Genomic DNA, 21,266 nt, shown 5'->3' on the forward strand with positions numbered 1-21,266 from the left:
CCCTACTGGGACATGGCTGTGCACACGCCACTGTGTTATATGGTTAAGCTGTTAACACGCCTTTATTTAGTTAGGTTAATTATGTGGGAAATACGTTTCTATATGAAGGACACCTAGCATGTCATAAGCATGATATAGATTTTTTTTAAAGCAGAAATAATACCTGATGATATGTTTTACTCTATTTGTTCTCACCTTTTTCCTCTAGGTATTCTATTTTTTTTTCTATGAAGTCATAAACAATGAGGTGGAAGAAGAATTGAGATATATACCTACTTTTGTATGTATTAATTGTACTTAATTGTAAACTGTATTAAGTTTAAGGTCTTAATTCAACCTATAATTCAAAAGTAATCCAGTGGCACACACTTGTGTTTACTTGTGTTGAGTAATTAAGCTATCTGTCAAATACAATAAAGGTATTAGAGCAAAAAGTACAATACTTCCCCATAAAATGTAGTGAAAGACACGTCTAAAGTTGCATTTTGTGGAAATACAGCAACATTGAACTAAAGACTAGTACTTGAGTAAATGTACATAGTAACTTTCCATCACTGCTATTAAACATGCACAACAGTACAGCACCATTATTATTGTGTAGGTCCTGAGGTAGTCATTTCCCGCGCTTTAGTAATTCATTATAAACTGAGCAGGAACGACGCATTCACTTTTCCGTGTAGATGCCAGCCAATAGGCACTCAGAACCAGGGCGAGCCAATTACGTGCGTTCGACACTGGCTCCTGGCCCAACCAGTGACGAAGTGGAGTTAGTAGAGACGGCCAATGGGACGTTAGCGCCATTGTGTGACCGAAGCAGAAAGCAAGGCTCTGCCGGGGCTCATTTCGCCGCTTCACCACCCGGCTTGTCTTTTTTTGGGATCTTAACTGCAATGGCGGAACAGCAGCAGCAGCAGTTCTACCTCTTGCTGGGCAACCTGATGAGCCCTGACAACAACATCAGGAAGCAATCAGAGGTAAGAGAACCAACAAAAACGGGGTTGATTTCACAAGTTCGGCCAGTTGGTGAAATCGTGTTAGCAAAAGCTAAGCTAGAGAGCCTGGCCGCGCGCGCAAGGCTGCTTTCACGTCACAGTTTCTATAGCCCACGTGCAATGTGAAGCCGAAAGTGAGTTTACGGCTCGGGTTTAAATCTAACTACTTCCACCATGTTGTGTCATACTGATATAGAGACTGTATCCGTTGTCAGTGTTTGTGTCACACTGTCTGTTTGATTCAAAGCTATATTGCGTACAAATCCACACATTCTCCAGCTGACATGTGAAGCTAGTCATCTTAGCAAGTGGAGAACAGGAAGTAGCATTAAAGCTAAAGGGCTAACACACTGAAATACCGGACATTGAAGCACATTTTCACATAGTGGCCAAAGGGTGATACTACAGTTTGTTACAGGGCCCAAAAGTACTTTTCCCCCATTGACTTATATCAGAATCGGTTTTATTATTACAAAGTAATTTTACACATACAAGAAAAGGGTTACTAAAGACTCCTGTAACAAATTACAAATTAAAATAACATTTACACAAAATACAAATATAATAAAAAAAAACTAAAGGGGAAAACTCAACTGCGCATGCTCACTGGGTCCACATCCGGGTACTTTTGCGCAGGGCAATATGGCTTCATGCGCCACTGAGAAACTCATAGGAATGAACGGGGTCCTTCAACGCTATATCTCTTCACACATCCATGGTTTTATTAGCTAGCAAACTATCGTTTAACAGTGATTAAACGATTGACATAAGGCCCTCAGGAAGTAAAAGATAACATGCATGTCATGTTATAAGTGTAATAATTAGCAGCGAAACAAGCAGTGGGAGTGAGGGACCCAACACATGTAAAGGACGAGCTATGTTGGCTAATGCAATGGCCTTCAGTTCAAATCAACATTTTAAACGTGTTCTCGTTTTGGTTTAATGACACTGGTGAAGCTGTTTATCTCAGTTTCAGTCACGTCATCTGTAAAGGTCCGTCTCAGCTCATCCACTCACAGGATTAGCTTCTCTAGAGGATTTGTTTGGACTGAGTCTAGCTGGCCTATTCACTTTTTCCCCACCACGATTAGCCTCAAAGCATTGTTGCCAGTTTACCTCTTCAGCACCAGACTTTTGCATGAGGTGGTTGAATCTTATCACACTCAGCCCTCACAGTAGTCAGCGTTTTTCTTTACAAAACCACACACTGTCTGTCCCGATACTAAGCTCATTGGAATTCATCCTTTTATAGCAACTCTCCCTTTCTGTCTTGCACACACAATAGGAATTGATCCATGTGTAGAGGACTTTAAAGCCACACATCCACATTGACAACCCATTTGTAGGTGTCCAGATGCTTAATCCATCCTATTCAATACATGATGTTAAGAATAGCAAGCCACGAAGTACAGTATTGTTAAGTCTTAGAGATGTGAAGTGACCTAAAGTGGCACCATTGTCTTTAGGTTGCAGTTTTACTCTTTGGGGAGTTTTCGTTTGAGCTATTGAAGATGGCACTTTATGAATATATAAGTAAACAACTTGAATGATAGTTGATCTAAGGCTAATTATAATAGCCAGCAGACTGAGAAATCAGATTGTTATAAGAGATGTTAATGACTTGTTTTAAATGCTTATGGTCAGTAATCAGGTTTCTCTCCCACCATACTGTACTGTGCCACAGCTCCTCCCTGCTCTGTCTTTGTCATGCGAATGAGATCTCTGGGAATCCATTTACAAGGTTTAATGGTCACATAATCAAGTTTTTTCTCCGGCAGACATCTAGCAAAGAGTGCAATAAAGAGTTGTTTACCATTAGAACCTCTGACATTCGTATTTACAGCACACAGGTTCCTCCTCACCCCCTGGAGCATCATGTCTGTTTGCATATCTTTTGTGGTTTAATGAAGAAACACTGGAGAAAAATCAACTGCCTCATGATACATTTCACCCAGATAGTGTCTAAACTGCAATAAGCAAAACATTTAATCTTTTACTACTGAATGTAATTATTGGACTACCGTAAAAGCTTGTTGTGAGGCTAATTTTACAGTCTAAGTAAGCCAATATCACACACCCATGTTGTTACTTCCTTCACAAATATTGATGCAATCATGAAGCAGCATGTGCTTCAGTGGGGAATTACAGGCATGTGCAAAATGCAATTTCTTTCTGACGACCACAAAGTGAACATGACACTCTCGCGGACTGAGATGAATTTTTCACGGGGCTCAAAGTATGTATCTGTAGGACATGTCTCATGCTTTCCACTGTCCATTCATGTTCTTTACAGGAGGCTTATGACACCATCGTGGGCCAGACCAAGATCACATTCTTGCTGCAGGCCATCCGAGATGCATCTGCTGCAGAAGAGGTTTGTACATTTATCACTGACGTATTGGTGGGCCATGTCTCCTTGCCCACATAGATAATATCTCCAATTTGAAAAAGGTGCCACATTAACAGCATTTAAAAAATGTAGTCCAGCCATTATACAAGAGCCCTCTCCCCGGCCTGACACTGAGGCGTGTTATGAGTCATGGTTTTGGCATTTGGGAAGTTACGTTTACTCTTCAGTACACCAGCTGCTTGGCCCCTCATGCTTCCTCTGCTTTTCTTTAACATGAAGCTGATATTTTTAGATTTTTGTAATGGGAGCAGGCAGAGAGGTGCCTTGCCCAAGGAGAGTGGCTCTGTCTTTGTGAGATGCTCACGGTTTTTAATTAATTTTGTCAATGATCATTAACTGTTAGTTCCTATGCGCTGTTGCCCAGTGACACCTAATCAAATCTTGTTGTTCTAGTGAAATTGGGATCAAATTAAGAAGCCTATCTGTTTCTCCAAATGTATGGACCTTGAAGAACATCACAATGTCATGTTAAAACCAAATGTTGTTGTCTACTCAGGTCAAACAGATGGCGGCAGTGCTGCTGCGGCGTCTGCTGTCCTCGTCCTTTGAGGATATCTACCCGGGTCTGACCCTGGAGATGCAAACTGTCATCAAGACGGAGCTGCTGACCAGCATCCAGACTGAGACCTCGCCCAACATCCGCAAGAAGGTCTGCGACATCGCGGCAGAGCTCACGCGCAACCTCATAGGTAACACTCCCGTAGAGATGTGATAACACCGGTGTGAAGTTGTATAATAGTTAAGTCAATATAACCACTACTGATCTTGTGACTAAATGTTGTTTCCTGCAGATGACGATGGGAACAACCAGTGGCCAGAGGTCCTCAAGTTTCTGTTTGACTCTGTAAACTCTGACAGTGTCAGCCTGCGAGAATCTGCCCTGCACATATTCTGGTGAGGCCTTCGTTGCTTTATGCCCCAAAAAATTCTCATGGCCATATTGTTGCAACATAAAGTCAGCTGCTTTCATGTTGAGTCTGACAGTTAAACTTGTTGTTATCTTTAGGAACTTCCCAGGAATCTTCGGCAACCAGCAGCAGCATTATATGGAGGTCATCAAGCGCATGCTGGTTCAGTGCATGCAGGACCAGGATAACCCACATGTAAGATCTCATGAGAGGGGATCTGGAGTTATTTTGTGGTTTTATATGACGGTACATTTTATTAATCTTTTTCCTGTTCTCCCTCAGATTCGCACCCTGGCTGCTCGGGCTGCAGCGTCCTTTGTTTTGTCAAATGAAGGCAACACTGCCCTGCTGAAGCACTTCTCTGACCTGCTGCCAGGCATCCTGCAGGTAACTTGCAGGATGCATCCTGAGGCACTTTGTGTGGCTTCTTTGACACAGTGACCTCCATGAGTTACTGATGCGGTTTCAGGAGCAGTACAGGCTTTTAAGGAGCCGGTGTGGGTTTCTTAATAAGCCCACTGAGATACATTAATGTAACATATCCTGGCATACATTAGCTAATGCTTACTTTGCATACGGGTTGCTGTGTACTTGCAGCTTGTTTGCCTTCATTAAGGTGTAGAATAGATGACAGTTTGCTAATAGAACCTCTTAGTAATCATTTCATTGCACACCGCTTACCTGTTGCAACAGGGTTTAGTGCATAGCTTCTCCTGTGACTCATGTTGGTAGGTGGAGGTCATGCTTGTGGTGTCAATTCAGTAATAGCAGCATGATTCTGAAGATATGAATGCTTTTGCAACACTAACCATATCTTCTGTTTTTTCACAACCAGGCAGTGAACGAGTCGTGCTACCAGTCAGATGACTCGGTGCTCAAGTCCTTAGTGGAAATTGCAGACACTGCACCCAAATACCTGAGACCCAACCTGGAGGCCACTCTGCAGCTCTGTCTGAAGGTGAGTTGGAGAAATATGATTTAAAAATATTGTTGCCTTTCATTTTGCAGGGAAACATCTGGGTAATGCATTAAATAAGCACTAGTCTTTCTCCTATGTGACCAACATGTTGCCATGTTTCCTCAGCTGTGTGCAGACAGCAACCTGACAAACATGCAGAGGCAGTTGGCGCTGGAGGTCATTGTCACTTTATCTGAGACTGCAGCAGCCATGCTGAGGAAACACACAGCCATTGTGGCTCAGAGTGGTGAGGACTTGTTCACCATCAACTAAAGCTGTTTCCTTGATAGATTCTGGCCCTTTTTAGACGGTTGTTATATTTGTAATCTGTCTTCAGTGCCCCAGATGCTGGCTATGATGGTGGACCTGGAGGACGATGACGAGTGGGCCATGGCTGATGAGCTGGAGGATGATGACTTTGACAGGTGAGGCCTGCTGCATCACCACAAGACGCACAAAAACTATCTCCAAAAGAACAAAATGCTCAGGGTTTGAAAATGTGTTAATGTGGGATTTGTTTCTTTTCCCCCACCAGTAACGCTGTGGCTGGGGAGAGCGCTCTGGACAGAATCGCCTGTGGTCTGGGAGGAAAGATAATCCTACCCATGATCAAACAGCACATCATGACGATGCTGCAGAACCGTAAGCTAAATCTACTAACTGAATACTATTTCCAGGCACACTTCCTGCTCTGAATGAATGAGATCAACTCACTGTTTCTCTCCAGCTGACTGGAAGTACCGCCACGCCGGCCTGATGGCGCTGTCGGCCATCGGTGAGGGCTGCCACCAGCAGATGGAGGCCATCCTCCAGGAGATCGTCAGCTTTGTCCTGCTCTTCTGCTCCGATCCCGTAAGAAACAACTTAAACCCATTTAATGTGAAGATGAAACACTTAAAATATTATTTTGGCGGAAATAATAAGCTTCCCTTTCCCCTCCTCAGCACCCAAGGGTACGATATGCTGCCTGCAACGCAATTGGACAAATGGCCACAGACTTTGCCCCGACCTTCCAAAAGAAATTCCACGACAAGGTAACTAAAGCACTCGATGTAATGCAGTAGATCAGTCACAGTAAAGTATTTCTGCTGTGGATTAAAGACTGACCCTTCACCCCCCTCTCTTCCAGGTGATCTCCGCTCTTCTTCAGACCATGGAGGACCAGAGTAACCCACGGGTTCAGGCTCACGCTGCTGCCGCCCTCATCAACTTCACAGAAGACTGTCCCAAATCCCTGCTGATCCCGTATCTGGACAGCTTGGTGCAGCATCTTCACGTCATCATGGTAGCCAAGCTGCAAGAGGTACAAATCTGCACTTTATTTAGATTAATAAGTAGGATCTTAGCGCCTATTGGGAAACCTAACGCATCTCTTCACTCCCAGCTGATCCAGAAGGGCACCAAACTGGTCCTGGAGCAGGTGGTGACGTCCATCGCCTCTGTGGCCGACACTGCAGAAGAGAAGTTTGTGCCGTACTACGATCTGTTCATGCCCTCGCTCAAACACATCGTGGAGAACGCCGTGCAGAAGGAGCTCCGGCTGCTGCGTGGAAAGACCATCGAGTGCATCAGCCTCATTGGGCTCGCCGTTGGCAAGGAGAAGGTACGTCTGCACTGGTTGGGGAAACGTTTAATCAAATGAAGGGTGGCATCCATATTCACATCTGTCCTTCTCTCTGTTCTGTTACTAGTTCATGCCAGATGCATCAGCCGTCATGCAGCTGCTCCTCAAAACCCAGACAGACTTCAATGACCTGGAGGATGACGATCCTCAGGTGGGTACACTGAACAGGACTGTGAACCATCCACTTTTTTCTTAGACATTACCGTTTTTAATTATGTTTTCTGTGGTGTTTTTAGATCTCGTACATGATCTCAGCTTGGGCCAGGATGTGTAAGATCCTGGGGAAGGAGTTTCAACAGTACCTGCCTGTAGTGATGGGCCCCCTGATGAAGACTGCCTCCATCAAGCCTGAAGTGGCCCTACTTGACAGTAAGTAGCAGCAGATGTACAGACTTTTACACAATGCAAAAAAAAGGGGGATTTTAAGCCAAAGACAGAATGAGAGATGCCGTATTTAAATATGAGTTTCTCCGTCTCTAGCCCAGGACATGGAGAGCATATCCGAGGATGACGGCTGGGAGTTTGTGAACCTGGGAGACCAGCAGAGTTTCGGCATCAAGACGGCCGGCCTGGAGGAGAAGGCCACAGCCTGCCAGATGCTGGTGAGCAGTCCCCTCTGAATCAGCAGCAAAACACTGAGATGCACGAATGAATTTCTAAGACACTGTGTTGTTTTCCAGGTGTGTTATGCCAAAGAGCTGAAGGAGGGCTTTGTGGAGTACACAGAGCAGGTGGTGAAGCTGATGGTCCCTCTACTCAAATTCTACTTCCACGATGATATCCTTTTTATCACTGAATGTGAAATATTTGATCTGGTATTGTCAGCATATGTTTGAAATATGATAAGGTTTTGTGGTGGCGTTTCCTTGACTCTCACACGTGTGCGGGTGGCAGCAGCCGAGTCCATGCCCCTGTTGCTTGAGTGTGCGAGAGTCCGAGGACCAGAGTACCTCACCCAGATGTGGCACTTCATGTGCGACGCTCTCATCAAGGCCATCGGCACCGAACCAGACTCAGACGTCCTGTCGGAAATCATGCACTCTTTCGCCAAGGTAACTCCGTCTTCCTGAAATGTTTCATCACAGCATTTCCATTTTAATAGGATTCAGGAAGCAGACGACTGAAGTGATTGACTTTTTTTGTCCACAGTGCATTGAGTTGATGGGAGACGGCTGCCTGAACAATGAGCATTTTGAAGAGCTGGGCGGCATCTTAAAGGGAAAACTGGAGGAGCATTTCAAAACCAGGAGCTCCGACATGGTGAGGCTTTATTTAACGGCACACCATGGCACTTTTTGTTAAACAACAAGTTCCTTTTTCTTCAGGAAAAATGTGGTTTCGCATAATGGTCACTGAACGATTTGTTGTTCTTCACAGCAAAGAGACAGGATGAAGATTATGATGAGCAGGTGGAGGAATCCTTACAAGATGAGGTAAATATTTCCTCCGATTACAAACACCATGAGATGAATTGTGTGATAAATACCATCGTAAACAACTCTTTCAATGTTTGTTCTTTCTACAGGATGAGAACGACGTGTACATCCTGACCAAAGTGTCGGACATCCTGCACTCGGTGTTCAGTAGTTACAAAGAGAAGGTGCTTCCTTGGTTTGAGCAGCTTCTGCAGCTCATCGTCCAGCTCATAGTAAGTCCACTACAACAATTGTTAAGCACTAAGAGGGTCACTAGATGGTGTCCGTCTGATGGATTAGGAGTCTAACTTATCTGGACTTGTCTTTAGTGCACCAGCAGGCCGTGGGCGGACAGACAGTGGGGTCTGTGCATCTTCGACGACGTGGTGGAGCACTGCAGCCCCGCCTCCTTCAAATACGCTGAGTATTTCCTGCGGCCGATGCTGCAGTCGCTGTGTGACACGAGTCCTGAAGTTCGGCAAGCGGCAGCCTATGGTGTCGGCGTCATGGCTCAGTATGGAGGAGAGAACTACCGCCCGTTCTGTACAGGTACTGCTAAGCGCTAGTCATCACTCGTTGATGTGTTGGTGGCTTGTTGCTCTTAGTTTTAACTCATTGTCTTTGTGTTTCTTTACCCAGAGGCCATCCCGCTGCTGGTCCGAGTCATCCAGTCAGCCGACTCTCGCGTCAAGGAGAATGTCAACGCCACGGAAAACTGCATCTCCGCCGTAGGAAAGGTCATGAGGTTTAGACCAGAGTGCGTTAACGTCAACGAGATCCTTCCCCACTGGCTCAACTGGCTGCCTCTCAACGAGGACAAAGAGGAGGCCGTGCACACGTTCGACTTCTGTGTGACCTCATTGAAAGGTAAGGTGGCCTGTGTGGAAAGACTTCTGAAATTATTTGTAAACCTGGGCTTGTATAAATTCATTTATTTCCTCCTTTTCCGCAGCAACAATCCCATCGTCCTCGGACCAGATAACGCCAACCTTCCCAAGATTTTCCTCATCATCGCAGACGGAGTTGCAAACGAATCAGTCAAGAGTGAAGACGCGTGCAGCAAACGGCTGGCAAATGTGATCCGTCAAGTACAGGTAAGCCTCCATCCCTCAAAATAATCTTGATTTTAGAAGAATAGAAAGATGTGCATACATTGTGTGAGATTTCCCCGATTGATCCTTTTCTCCTGTCCCTCAGATGTCGGGAGGACTATGGACGCAGTGTGTATCGACACTGAACGAGACGCAGCAGAAAGCCATACAGGACCTACTGAATACTGCCTGAAGCCCTGGTCACCTCCCCGCTCTTCAAAAAAATAAATCTCACGAAGAAAAGTTGAGCTCCTGGACCTCTTCCATACACTCCCTCTTCTTCCTCCTGCTCTGATCTGTAGTGTGTATGGACGCCAGCTTCAAACCCCCCTCCCTCTCGCTATCACCACCCCAACTATCATATAACTCAACATTCAGCCAAATGGGGGAGCAGGTTGGATATTTATGACAATGGAGGACATTGGCCATCCACCTCAAAGACTTTCACCCTGTACCCAAGGAAGTGGGAACCAGAGTAAAGTGTCCCTGTCCCATCGCAGTCTGATATCTGGACGTTTTGTTTCCAACCATTCCCTGATGTTTGACTTGTCTCTTCGTGCCCAGAGGGACTCATTCTCCACGTCGCCCAAAACACAAACACATTGGACAGTCAGGGGGCCAATGTGGGGGGAAATAGGGACAGGACATTACTGTGGACTGAGCAATTGAATGCACACTTTGGGCGATCACTGCCTGTCTCCTGTGAAATTTACTTTTTGTATTTTTATTTTTTTCTCAGTTCGTGTTCCCAGTGTTACATTGGGGGGGAAACAGCTTCTTGTCTGCTACTGCTTGGAGGGATTGGTTTTAAAAAATGATAAGTAATGGCATGGTAAGTTGCTAGAAAACATAGTTTGAAAATCTAATTTTTTTTTAAAGCAGCTTCCTTCCATTAGCATTCAAGATCGCTGTTCATTCTGGAGATGAAATGTTTGCTTAACGGTTCCCAGCCCTTTAGGTAGCAGTGTATAAGTAAGGGGCTCTCAGAAAATCAGAGCAATAAAACTGTTGTTGGTCACAGCCACATGGCACGTGATGAGTTGGAGGAACATGGCTTGTAGAGTATTTGTAAAATGCGTGTTACCATACTCTTAACTTTATGGTTTTGACCCTTTGCAGCCCTGCAGGTATGTGATGAATTCTGGAAAATACCAACAATAAAGTTCCACTTGAATTCTGATGACTTCTTTCATTTGCCATATTAAGGGAGTAGTTGTAAATAAACTACTATACTCAACTACTTTGTTCTGTATATTGACTACTTTATGATTAAGTATGCTAACACAAGAGGCTATACACAATAAAGGTATACTTACAGCTATTTGACCTGAAAACGCCTCAGCAAATTTCCCAATGGGTGTTATTTCTATGAACTGACCAGATATTGGAAAATAAATTGCAGCATAATGAGAAAATACTCAAGTACAAGAACCTATTTTTTTTTAACTTTATACTTTATACAGTACTTGAACAAATGTACTTAGTTACTTTACACCACTGTTAGCAGCTAGCTTCGGGGCTAACCACACCCCCTTTATCAGCAGGTGGTCAAAACAAGTTGTAGCATTTATTTATCGATAATTAAATGTACACAAAATGGCTGACGTTATACTCACTTTCTTCGCTCTTTCTTCATGGTACCGCGGGCAGAAGGTTAATTATTTGCAGGTGTTTGTGGCTAATTGGCAGTTTAGTAAAATCATTTGTATCAACTTTCCGTCACTCGCGCTCTTTTCTCTCTGTTAACTGCACTCCCTTGTGTTAAACAAAGACCCGGCGCACCAATTTATTAATTTAATTTAAATACAAAAGTACTTAGTCAATAAAGAAGATAACTGCGGATACCTTGTTGGCCGGACTATTTTCTTGTGGGTCGCAGTGTTACCTGGAGTCTTGGCTGGTTGCCTAGCAATGACCTGGCTCCCGGCCGGAAGTGAAGGGACTTTTTGGGGGGCTTTTCCTGTTTCCATTGGTTTTAGATTATATATTTTTACACAGTAAGTAAATGTTAGTAATATGTTGCTCTTCTATCACTACTAAGAGTAATTCAAGCATAACTAAACCCCTTGCTAAAATGATATTTTTAAGAGGAATACAACCAATCAAAAAAGGGCAACGTGTTCTACTATCCAATCAGAGCACAGTAGGGCGGGACTAGGCGAAAGAGTATTGCACAACGCTTTCTAGTTTGTTAGGCTAAGTTAATTGTTTAATTGTTCAATTAACATAAATGGGCATTTGACATTGTCCCCTTGATAATTGCATTCACATCATTATATGTCCCCCTCCCCAGGTATTTGACAGACATTTTTCAACAGAGCAGCCATGCTTTATTAGGACATCTATACCAACAGCAAATAAAAGTTTAAATTAAAGCTTGCAACTTAACTCAGTCATGGATGGTGACAACGGCCTCCTCTGTAGAGAGATGGAAATGCGTTTTTCTAATTTTACAAAAACAATTTGGAATATACATATCCATGTTTTATGGCCTATACTGGCAACAGTGAAGTTCAGATAAGCTGCTTTAGCATGGAAACATCTTTTCTTTACACATAAAGGATAGCAGGTACTTCTCTTGATTCCATTTTGGCCCGTTTGCTAACAATGACCTTGGCAGTTTTAATCTCCAGACCAGCTGGGAACACCTCGCTACATTAATGACAGGCTTCTCACATTTCTACATGATATCCTACAGAAGTGCAACCTATTTGCAAAGACCAGCTCAAGACAAATCTTCCACACAGAGTCCATGTTTGAGTCAGTGATCGCCTACGCCCACCTGTAGTTATGATCGCAAAGGCCATGATGTAGGGGAAACCTTCATAGGCTAGTAGTGTTCAGGATGGAGGATGAATCAATTATAGTGAGCTATACAATCCATCATGAGTGCAGGCAGTCTGTCCTTGAATTGCATGGCTGTCTAAGTGACTAAATGGATTTTAAATCCTGATTAAAACACTGATAATTTGAGCAGATTTGTTCCACATAGAAAACAAAGATTGTTAGTTTAAATTAACAATACCAGAGCAGAGATGGGTGTATGTCAGTGTCAGATGAGATAATACAATATTTACAGTGATCTGTACAAGTGAAAGTGCCTGACGGGAAGGTAAGAGAGGAAGATGTCAGAAATGAGGAGCTTCACATTGAAATATTGTGATTTAAGTCAGATTCTCACAGGACACATGACTACAGAGTCTGCAGTTTGCTTCTCCCTTTCATTCTTATTTTTTTGCCACCATCCATTAAGTTGTATCTCAAATGTAGTGTTCCTGTTTTCACCACTTCTCTTTTACTGGAGCATGTCCACAAAAGCATCAAACTCGTCGATGTTTTTCTCGTAGACGGCAAGTTTCTCTGGCAGTGAGTCCTGCACACAAGAAATGACATGTCCCTGTTATACCATACTTTAAAGAAGGAATCATAACTATCTCATGTGAATAAAAGAGAGAGAAGTGTGTTACCAGGTCATCGGCCATCGACTGGGCGCTGATGTGAAGGGATAGGCTGGCCAGTTGTGGAGGGTTTTGAAACTCTCTGTAGAAAGTGCCCAGATCCATGGGCAGCAGGTCGTCTTTAGAGAAGGCTGGACGCTACACACAGAAGCAGAGAGCCAATCAATCATCCCCAGATAAAATACATAAAGGTACAGATTAAATAAATGCTGTAGCATGTGAATTATTCCCAGCTGTTTGTAATGCAACATCTCGTGCTATGTATTGTTGTATAAGCCTGGAGAGTACGTACAAAGTCGACCATAACAAAGTCGTCCTGCTGTCCCGACCCCTCCGAGCCCTGAGAGTGGAGGCTGGCCTGCAGAGGGGACGGGCAGGGGGGAGAGTCTGGAGGCTGCACCTGCACGCACACACAGAAGATGCTTACTGTAGAAAACTTAAAATGCCTGGAAATGACTTTGTGTCAAACATTTTGGGTGATTTACCACAATATCTATTTAAATACAAAACAAAATGTCGATATTTACCATGGGATCATTCTCCTCTGAGTCCAGGCCTCGAGGAGCAAATGCAGCAAACGGCAGATCCAGACTGGCTGCCGTTATCTACACGCACGCACGCACGCACACGCACACACACACACACACACACACACACACACACACACACACACACACACACACACACACACACACACACACACACACAACTTAATTCCTTGTACTCTTACATTTTCATCACTAGGACAGTTACCCTCTTGAGCAGCATCAGTTTGGATTACCTGTGTGGTGGGTTTATTGACAAAGGCTCCAATTTTCCTCGTGAAGGCGTTGAGCGACTCCACAGGGTCGGAGGGGGAGATGCTCCTCCGCCCTTCATCCCTCCTTCTTTCTCCACTGTGCGTCAGGCCATCGTCATCACCACTGTGAAGAGAGATGTTGGATATTAAGGACTTCTATTTGGCACAGATTGAATTGATTAATACCTACAGTTAATATATATAATTCCTTTCCTTACTGCTAGGTACAACTTCGCACATGCTGAGCTGAAGTTATGTTGGTAAATAAAAGGAGTTTAGAATTACCTGCTGCCAGGAGTGTTGGCGGCTTGTTCTACTGTGAGATGAGCATCAGCTCCATGAAGAGGCTGAGCAGGAACCAGCACAACTCCTCCGTGTTCCTTCACAGCATGCAACGCCTGAGGAGGAAGAACACAGCAGAGTTATAGTGGCTTCAATAGAAATCTGTATTTTAAAACATTAAGACCTTTTCTGTGGAGAAATGTAGGCATCCAAGACGTATAAGACTCACATAAATGTCTCATAAAACACAGGAGTAAAGAATATAAACATAGAAATATGATTATTATGGAACATTTTAAGTACCTTTTGAAGATAAATAGTTAAACAAATGCGAATAGAAATTGTGCAAAAGCTAACATAGCTAGTAAAAGTCTGACAGCCCTGCACCCTATGGAAAAAATACACATTATGTAAGATTTTACCATCAATTACACACTCATATCCAACAGAGAAACTCTCTGAACACAACCACAAACAGATCTTGTATAATGTCTGTATATATGCGTTAATAAATATGTATCTGATGTTTCACCTGGTTTCCAGCGGGGGGACACAGCTCAACAGCTCCAGCTGGAGGATGATAGGAAAACCTGGAAGCGTACAGCTACAGAGACAGGAAGCAGGAGAGGGATCATTAATCACAAAACACTGCAGCGTAACATTGGAGACACACTGGATGACGGGGTTTAATACTGTGGTACATAATAATAAAACATCACAGTGAAACTGGGGATAAGTGCATAAAGCTCTGCAGTGAAGTGATGGAGCCTCACAGTCAAAGCCAATAATGGTGCAACACACACACAGCAAAGCACATGATACAATGTGAGTGATCAGCAGTTTTTAGTGCAGTTTAAAGGTGCATCACACACTCCCACAGTGGCCGTATAGACTCACAGTGTGAGTGACAAGTCCAGGAGCCAATGGAAGTGGCAGACTGTCCAGAGGGAGGGGCTTAGACAGTTTACAGGGCGAGGGACTCAGTGTACACACACACTGACATAACGCAGACACACACACACACACACACACACACACACACACACACAATTAAAGAAGACAGGAACAGGAAAAAGAAACGAACAAAGAGAGAAAAGAGAACGTGAAATAATAAGCAGGTGTGAAAATGGAGAGCAGAAGTCACAGTGTAAAGAAAGAGACGTTAAAGAGGAGTGAGTCGTGTTACCTGTGAGGGAGGGGAGGTGGAGAAGGAGGTGGTGCAGACCTCCTGGGAATCCTGAACGCCTGCATACCCTCCGTCCTCATCATCTGGAGCTCTGAACACACACACACGAACACACACACATTATAATATAGATGATTAAAGTTCTTCACATCCGAGGCACACAAAGGCAGATGAGTTAAACAGATGGAGAATGTCCTTATTTTGTCCTTAAAGCTGGAGCATGTAATGTTTTGTAGCTACCTGTAGTTGCAGGGATGTCCCATGTTTGCATTACGGTGTCCGATGCCGGGAGGATCCACAAAGTGATCCACGATGATCCCCACGATAGGAGCCGACTTCTCAAACTGTCTGCAGAAAACCACAATTCAACTGTTTACTAGTAGTGCGAGTAGTGAAGCAATGAACCATCTCTTCATCCAAACAAATATGTGTCTAATTAAAATAAGCTAATAATAATGTTGTTGATAAGAAGAGTGTGTTGCTGCTCATGCAGAGTGTTAGTTACCTGTTGGACATGAATGCCAAATTGGTGCGGTAAGCACATGACAGGGTGACCGTGCCAACAGGTGTGCCAACAACACCGACACGCACCGTTTGAAAACCTTCAAAACAAACAACACACTTCAGTCGAGAAACATGACAGACGTTACATTTTAAAATATTAAATTATTACACAAGTATAGTGAAGTATTTAAGATTCGGTTTGTTTTTGTATTGTATGTGTTCACTACTTTCAAGAATAATAAACATGTACAGTTATTATTTCATCCGGTCCCTGAGCAGTAACACCTTCCTTTTGTAATGTCTACGGTAAAATAAGTTGACCTTGAGCTGTTACATTTGCGTGTGGTTTTCTGTGATTTACGACATGTCCGTCAGGAAGCAGAGTTTAAGGTTACCTTCTCCTAATCCACTCAGCTGGACTTCCCCGAAGTAAATCCTAGAAATAAGAGAGACAGAGACAGATGGTGACACATGTCAAACAGCAAGTCAACGTAACAAGAGACAGAACAAAGCTGCTGCAGTTTACCCAGCTGTTAGAGAGTCCACTCACCTGTATAATATCACATAGTCGTGTCCCTGCTTTCTGGACAGTTTGTAGGCGGGTGTTACTCTGGTGATGGCCAGCAGGGACTTCAGGAGGACAGACAGACGGTTGTAGACTGTGTACGACACCTTGATGTCCTTATCACACCTGCAGCAGAAACAATGACTCATTCAAATTCAGCAACGTGGCGGCATTTCAAATAGATGTCAGCTCAATATACAATAGAGTCATCAGTATGTCTAACAGTGTGAATCTTTTTTGGAAAGGCTTTATTTTATCTCCAGATTTTAAACAACAGCAGCACTTCAGGCTACAACATGTCACTGGCAGAGAGAAGGTAAGCCATTTATAACTTAAAGCATCAGACACACTGTCGGCATCAGCACTTTCTTTATTGAAACTGCTGGCTGTGATTTAACTTTCTCCATTGTTCCTTTGATCACAAAGCAGGCTATTTTGGCAGGAAAGCTCTCATCACAAGTGCTGCTCATGAAGAAAGGATCATTGCATCACAGCACGGAGGTTTATTACCTCAGACACTGATCTCTGCTCATCAAAGCTATTCATGTGCATAATATACAACACACAGACAAGATAAATGTACTCACTTCTCGTTCATCTCCAGACACCATGTCTCCAACTCCATTGAGTCACCCTGAGTGATTAAGATCGAAAGATTATTGATTAGGAAATGTAAATTAGGAGTCCGATAAGTGATTGTTTACTATTCCAAAAATATGAGGGATGTCAAACCTCTGACGTCTTCAGGGAGATCTCGACGCACATGGAGCGCCCGATGCCTGGAAGTTGTCCAGCCAGTGCCTTTTTAGCTTCATGAGTCACCTCTGGGATGTCTTTGATGGCCAAATTAAACTAAAGGAAAAAACAATAACAACAACAATGACTTAAATGTACACTACAGAAGAGGATCAACAATCCAAGCAAGCTTCATATATATGAAAGGCTATTATCAATCCATTATTTTAAGAGCAAAAGGCAAAATATTTTACCCAGTCAGAGCCAGTGGGTGATGAGGACGACCGAGTGCATATCTTCTCTCCAAGACGCGCTTGGACAATCACCTGGACAGTCTACAAATAGGACACAAGAAACCATCACTACTCAGTAGGGGATAGATTTATATCAGTGACAATTATCATACCACAACTATCTCCAGGGATAGGGTGTGGAATCAAATTGACAATATTGACAGAATGAGCTCCGGGCGTTTAGGCATTTACAAATCAAAGAGGCTGCATTCCTTTCCTATGTCGGAAACAAGAGCAACATACTGGGGTGTTACCTTTAAGGCAAAGAACTTAATGAACTTGTCTAAGTCTTTTTTATCCTGGGGACTCAGACCACTCTCCATGTTGTCTCGACCCTGGGATCAAACAAGAAAACATTATCTATATAGACAGCGTTACCAGACTGATACTCAGTTTACAAAAAATCCTAATAGTACACAACACAGCATGTAAACATATACAATTAATACTTTTGTGAGCAAATACCAATGTTGTGCAGACATCATTATAATGAATTGTAATTGTCAAACACAAATAATTGGTAAGAAAAGTAATAAATGTCGAGTAAAATGTGTGAATAGACCAACGTGAATATTCAGTTAATAGACACATTTGGATCAAAACAAGCCTTTTTTCAACCAATCAATTAAAGAGCAAAGCGATGCACACTGCATAATATATAATTCTGCTTTAAGTAGTTTTAAAAGGAAAATACTGTTTATAACAATTATTTTAACCCTCTTTAAGAATCTGTTTATGTTACAAGTTAGCTAATAAGGCCTCCACTTTGACATTAAATTATCAGAATAATATTTGGAGGTCATGTTATACTGACAACTAGCTTTTTGCAGTACAGAACCCCTCGTTATCTTCTTCTTTTTTAGTGTAAAACTCTAATTTAACTGATATTTACTAAACGTTGACGTTGCAGCTAATGCTAGGCTAGCTAGCTGAATAACACGCAGTTAAAATTAATCACAAAACAGCCCCACTTACATTAGCTTTTCCCCTGGGAACGTAGCTTCAATAAAACGCAACTTAATTCAATATAAATGGAACAAAAACCTGTGTTTTATGAACATTTAAAAGCTCATTTTGGAGGTAAACAACGACGGAGCTACTTGTCTGTTTATCTTCTCCATGTCGACGTGTTTGTATGTCACCGCTTTCACTGCAGCACTTTCGTTGATAAAACAAAACCCCATGTAATTAAATATTTGTTAAATACACAATTCATTTTATCGTTTTAATTCATCATATTTTTAATAGTGCTACTTTATTGTTTTAGTTCTTGATTAAAAAAAACTCAGCCTTTTAATTTTTGATAATATGCAAATGCATCTTCCTGTGTCGAATGTGCGACTGCGTCACAAAATACGTGTTCCTGTGGCATGTTTTGGTTGACAAAAGCTGCATGAATTCCTCAAATGTAAGAGCTTTTTCTTTATAATGCAACATAAATGTAAAGAGGCTTTGTCATTCATTTACATATATCCAGCTGTGTGTGTAAATAGCCATGCATGTAGACAAAGAAATGCATAACTAAAAGCAGGAAAGCTCAAATGCTAGTTAGGTAGCTACCTAGTTAGCATGTAGTATTCAGATATACAGTATTAACAAACGCACAAATAGCTTTAAAACTTGTGGAAAGATTGGTTCCATGCTGCACAGTTAGCAACTTTGTTGGAGTGGCAGTGTGATAATCTATAAATTGCATTAGAGTAGAAAGTAGGAATCTGGTTTAATGCCAGGTTGGTTTTCATATATTTGTGTTTGTTTCTATTGCCCACAGCATGGCGATCCCTATAGCCATCTTGGACTGTGACCTGCTGTTACACGGTCGAGGACACAAGACCCTGGACCGCTTTGACCTGGACTCTGTTCCAGACAACTTGCTCCTCACACAGTTTGGCTTCCCTAGAGAGTTTATTCTGTATCTGGTGGAAATACTCCGCGATGTAAGTAGATGATGAGCCTGAAATTCAATTATCTCATCCAATTAACTATTGTTTAACTGTGTGTGGATGTTAGGCTCTGTGCAGACGTACTCAGCGGTCCAGAGCCATCAGTCCTGAGGTCCAGGTGCTGGCTGCTTTGGGCTTCTACACATCCGGCTCCTTCCAGACATCGATGGGAGATACTATAGGGATCAGCCAGGCGTCAATGTCAAGATGTGTGTCCAACGTGACCAGAGCCCTGGTGGAGAAAGCTCCACAGTTCATCACGTTAAACAGGTAAACACAGACAAAAGACAAAGTAAATATTACGGATAGGATGAAGACTGACAGCACATATTAATGTTTCCCACACAGGGACCCCTCCAGCACAGAGCAGTCCTTCCAGGAGTTTCAGAGGGTGGCAGGATTCCCAGGAGTCCTAGGGGTGCTGGACTGTGTTCAGGTGAACTATAATATACTGCATTAACACTTTAAACTCTTTATACAAAGGTTACAGCCTGAACTGATCATCTCTTCCCCTCTAGGTCACCATCAAAGCTCCTAACAGCGAAGACTCGTCCTACGTGAACAAGAAGGGGTTTCACTCGGTGGGCTGCCAGCTGGTTTGTGATGCCCGAGGATTGTTACTCAGCGCCGAGACACACTGGCCGGGAGGACTCAGAGACACCGAGGTTCTGGAAAGATCTGCTCTCCAGAAACACCTGCAGGACACTGAGGAGGGCTGGCTCCTGGGTGAGACGGGGATTTTAGACATCTTTGCACACTGTCTGAAAAAAGGTCCAGGACTAACTTTTTTTTCTGCTTTCTGCTTTCTAGGTGACCGTCGTTACCCTCTGAGGAAGTGGTTGATGACCCCGGTGGACTGCCCTGAATCCCCTGAAGAGTTACAGTATAATCTGGCCCACACCGCCACACATGAGATAGTGGACAGAACCTTCAGAGCCATCCAGACCAGATTCAGATGTTTGGACGGCACCAAAGGATACCTACAGGTATGCTAAGCTAACTTCTGGGGGGTCAGATCAGTGTCATAATGAATGAATGCACACTGAAGATTCACACAATACAAATCGGATTTAAGTTATACATGCTTTTGTGACTGAATGGTATTCTTTCTCTGCTGCAGTATTCTCCGGAGAGGAGTTCTTCCATCCTGCTGGCCTGCTGTGTTCTCCACAACGCCTCGCTGCAGTCGGGGTTAGACGCCTGGACTCTGGAGAGGACCGACCCTCTGGAGCAGCCGGAGAGTCTCGAGCAGAGACCGGAGGACCGAGACAGCCGGGCAGAGGAGCTCCGGAAAGATCTCATCCTCAAACACTTCAGCTAAACTCAAACCAGATCAAGATTGGGACTGGGATCATCATTTTCTTTTAACAAACAACACATTTCAAGCAAGAAAGGCCACGGACACGTTGTTGCTGATGCAGGTTTTTTATATTTTGCTGGTTTCTACTCTACTGACTACACTAAGATAACATAGAAGTATATGGAGGAACATGCAGGACGCTATACAACAAACTGAGACAACATGGTACCCGAACACATTTCAAATATCTGGAAGTGCTTCATTATTCACTCGGTGGAATAATGAAACACTTCCTGGTGTTTTACAACTATTCAAACTGTGTGCAGCTGCTGTGTTATCACAGTTTCTTTACAGGTGGAAAAAGTCACCCTCCCTTTATTTTTTATTCCCTCCCCGCTTTACATTTTTATTCCCAAATATCCCAATTGTTTTCTTTATTTCCACAGGTTTAAATCTTGGACTATGTCACAATACAAAAAAACGAGGCCCTTATTTACAACAACTGCACATTAGGTGGTCATTATTTATGTACACTGGTGCATTAAGACGGTTACGGGTGAGAATGACAGGGTGTTTGCGCAACGGGCTGCAGTCACATGATGTTTTTGTGTACACACACACACAAAATGAAATACAAACAGAGATGAATAAGAAACATTTGTTGTGTTGTGGAGATCAAAAACAGGATTTCTGAGCATTACATAAATGTAATAATGAATAAAAGGAAGTGGATTGGGACAGTGTAAAGCTTTTACTTTGAAGGAGAGTCATGAATGGTTTCTTTTTGTTCTTTCATTGTCAGA

General features: G+C 43.1%; 3 protein-coding genes across 4 annotated transcripts; 2 read left to right on the forward strand and 1 right to left on the reverse strand.

Annotated features, from left to right (window-relative positions):
- The first annotated feature begins 785 nt into the window (after positions 1 to 785).
- kpnb3 (karyopherin (importin) beta 3) lies at positions 786 to 10,578 on the forward strand. The gene is given in 28 exon segments (XM_063877982.1): positions 786 to 974; positions 3,286 to 3,366; positions 3,899 to 4,091; positions 4,194 to 4,296; positions 4,409 to 4,505; positions 4,593 to 4,697; positions 5,146 to 5,268; positions 5,395 to 5,515; positions 5,606 to 5,693; positions 5,804 to 5,910; positions 5,996 to 6,120; positions 6,213 to 6,302; positions 6,398 to 6,571; positions 6,653 to 6,871; positions 6,960 to 7,043; positions 7,129 to 7,261; positions 7,373 to 7,494; positions 7,573 to 7,669; positions 7,772 to 7,944; positions 8,042 to 8,129; positions 8,132 to 8,152; positions 8,270 to 8,325; positions 8,418 to 8,540; positions 8,637 to 8,856; positions 8,947 to 9,153; positions 9,156 to 9,174; positions 9,260 to 9,401; positions 9,505 to 10,578. Coding segments are annotated over 28 exon segments (3,282 nt in total). The 5' UTR covers positions 786 to 890; the 3' UTR covers positions 9,592 to 10,578.
- A 1,127-nt stretch (positions 10,579 to 11,705) lies between these two features.
- On the reverse strand, positions 11,706 to 18,364 carry atg13 (ATG13 autophagy related 13 homolog (S. cerevisiae)). Of its 2 annotated transcripts, XM_063878052.1 has the most exons (18): positions 18,196 to 18,364; positions 17,475 to 17,555; positions 17,182 to 17,262; positions 16,925 to 17,044; positions 16,780 to 16,826; positions 16,178 to 16,318; positions 16,023 to 16,063; positions 15,629 to 15,725; positions 15,364 to 15,471; positions 15,124 to 15,214; positions 14,835 to 14,933; positions 14,470 to 14,541; positions 13,941 to 14,053; positions 13,638 to 13,779; positions 13,384 to 13,461; positions 13,149 to 13,256; positions 12,866 to 12,994; positions 11,706 to 12,771 (listed from the first exon to the last, which is right to left on the reverse strand). In XM_063878052.1, the coding sequence occupies exons 2-18, from the start codon at positions 17,541 to 17,543 to the stop codon at positions 12,694 to 12,696; spliced, it is 1,614 nt and encodes a 537-aa protein (XP_063734122.1). In that variant the 5' UTR covers positions 17,544 to 17,555; positions 18,196 to 18,364; the 3' UTR covers positions 11,706 to 12,693. The 2 variants fall into 2 exon arrangements, with proteins under 2 accessions (XP_063734122.1, XP_063734123.1); XM_063878053.1 differs by lacking the exon at positions 14,835 to 14,933.
- Positions 18,365 to 18,553: 189 nt separating this feature from the next.
- Positions 18,554 to 21,201, forward strand: harbi1 (harbinger transposase derived 1). Its single transcript, XM_063878057.1, has 7 exons — positions 18,554 to 18,628; positions 18,992 to 19,157; positions 19,231 to 19,433; positions 19,512 to 19,599; positions 19,682 to 19,889; positions 19,974 to 20,149; positions 20,284 to 21,201. Exons 2-7 carry the CDS (start codon positions 18,993 to 18,995, stop codon positions 20,482 to 20,484), a joined length of 1,041 nt encoding a protein of 346 aa, XP_063734127.1. The 5' UTR covers positions 18,554 to 18,628; position 18,992; the 3' UTR covers positions 20,485 to 21,201.
- The last annotated feature ends 65 nt before the right edge of the window (positions 21,202 to 21,266 follow it).

This window comes from Eleginops maclovinus, chromosome 24 (genome assembly GCF_036324505.1).
Source record: "Eleginops maclovinus isolate JMC-PN-2008 ecotype Puerto Natales chromosome 24, JC_Emac_rtc_rv5, whole genome shotgun sequence".
Lineage (NCBI taxonomy): Eukaryota > Metazoa > Chordata > Actinopteri > Perciformes > Eleginopidae > Eleginops > Eleginops maclovinus.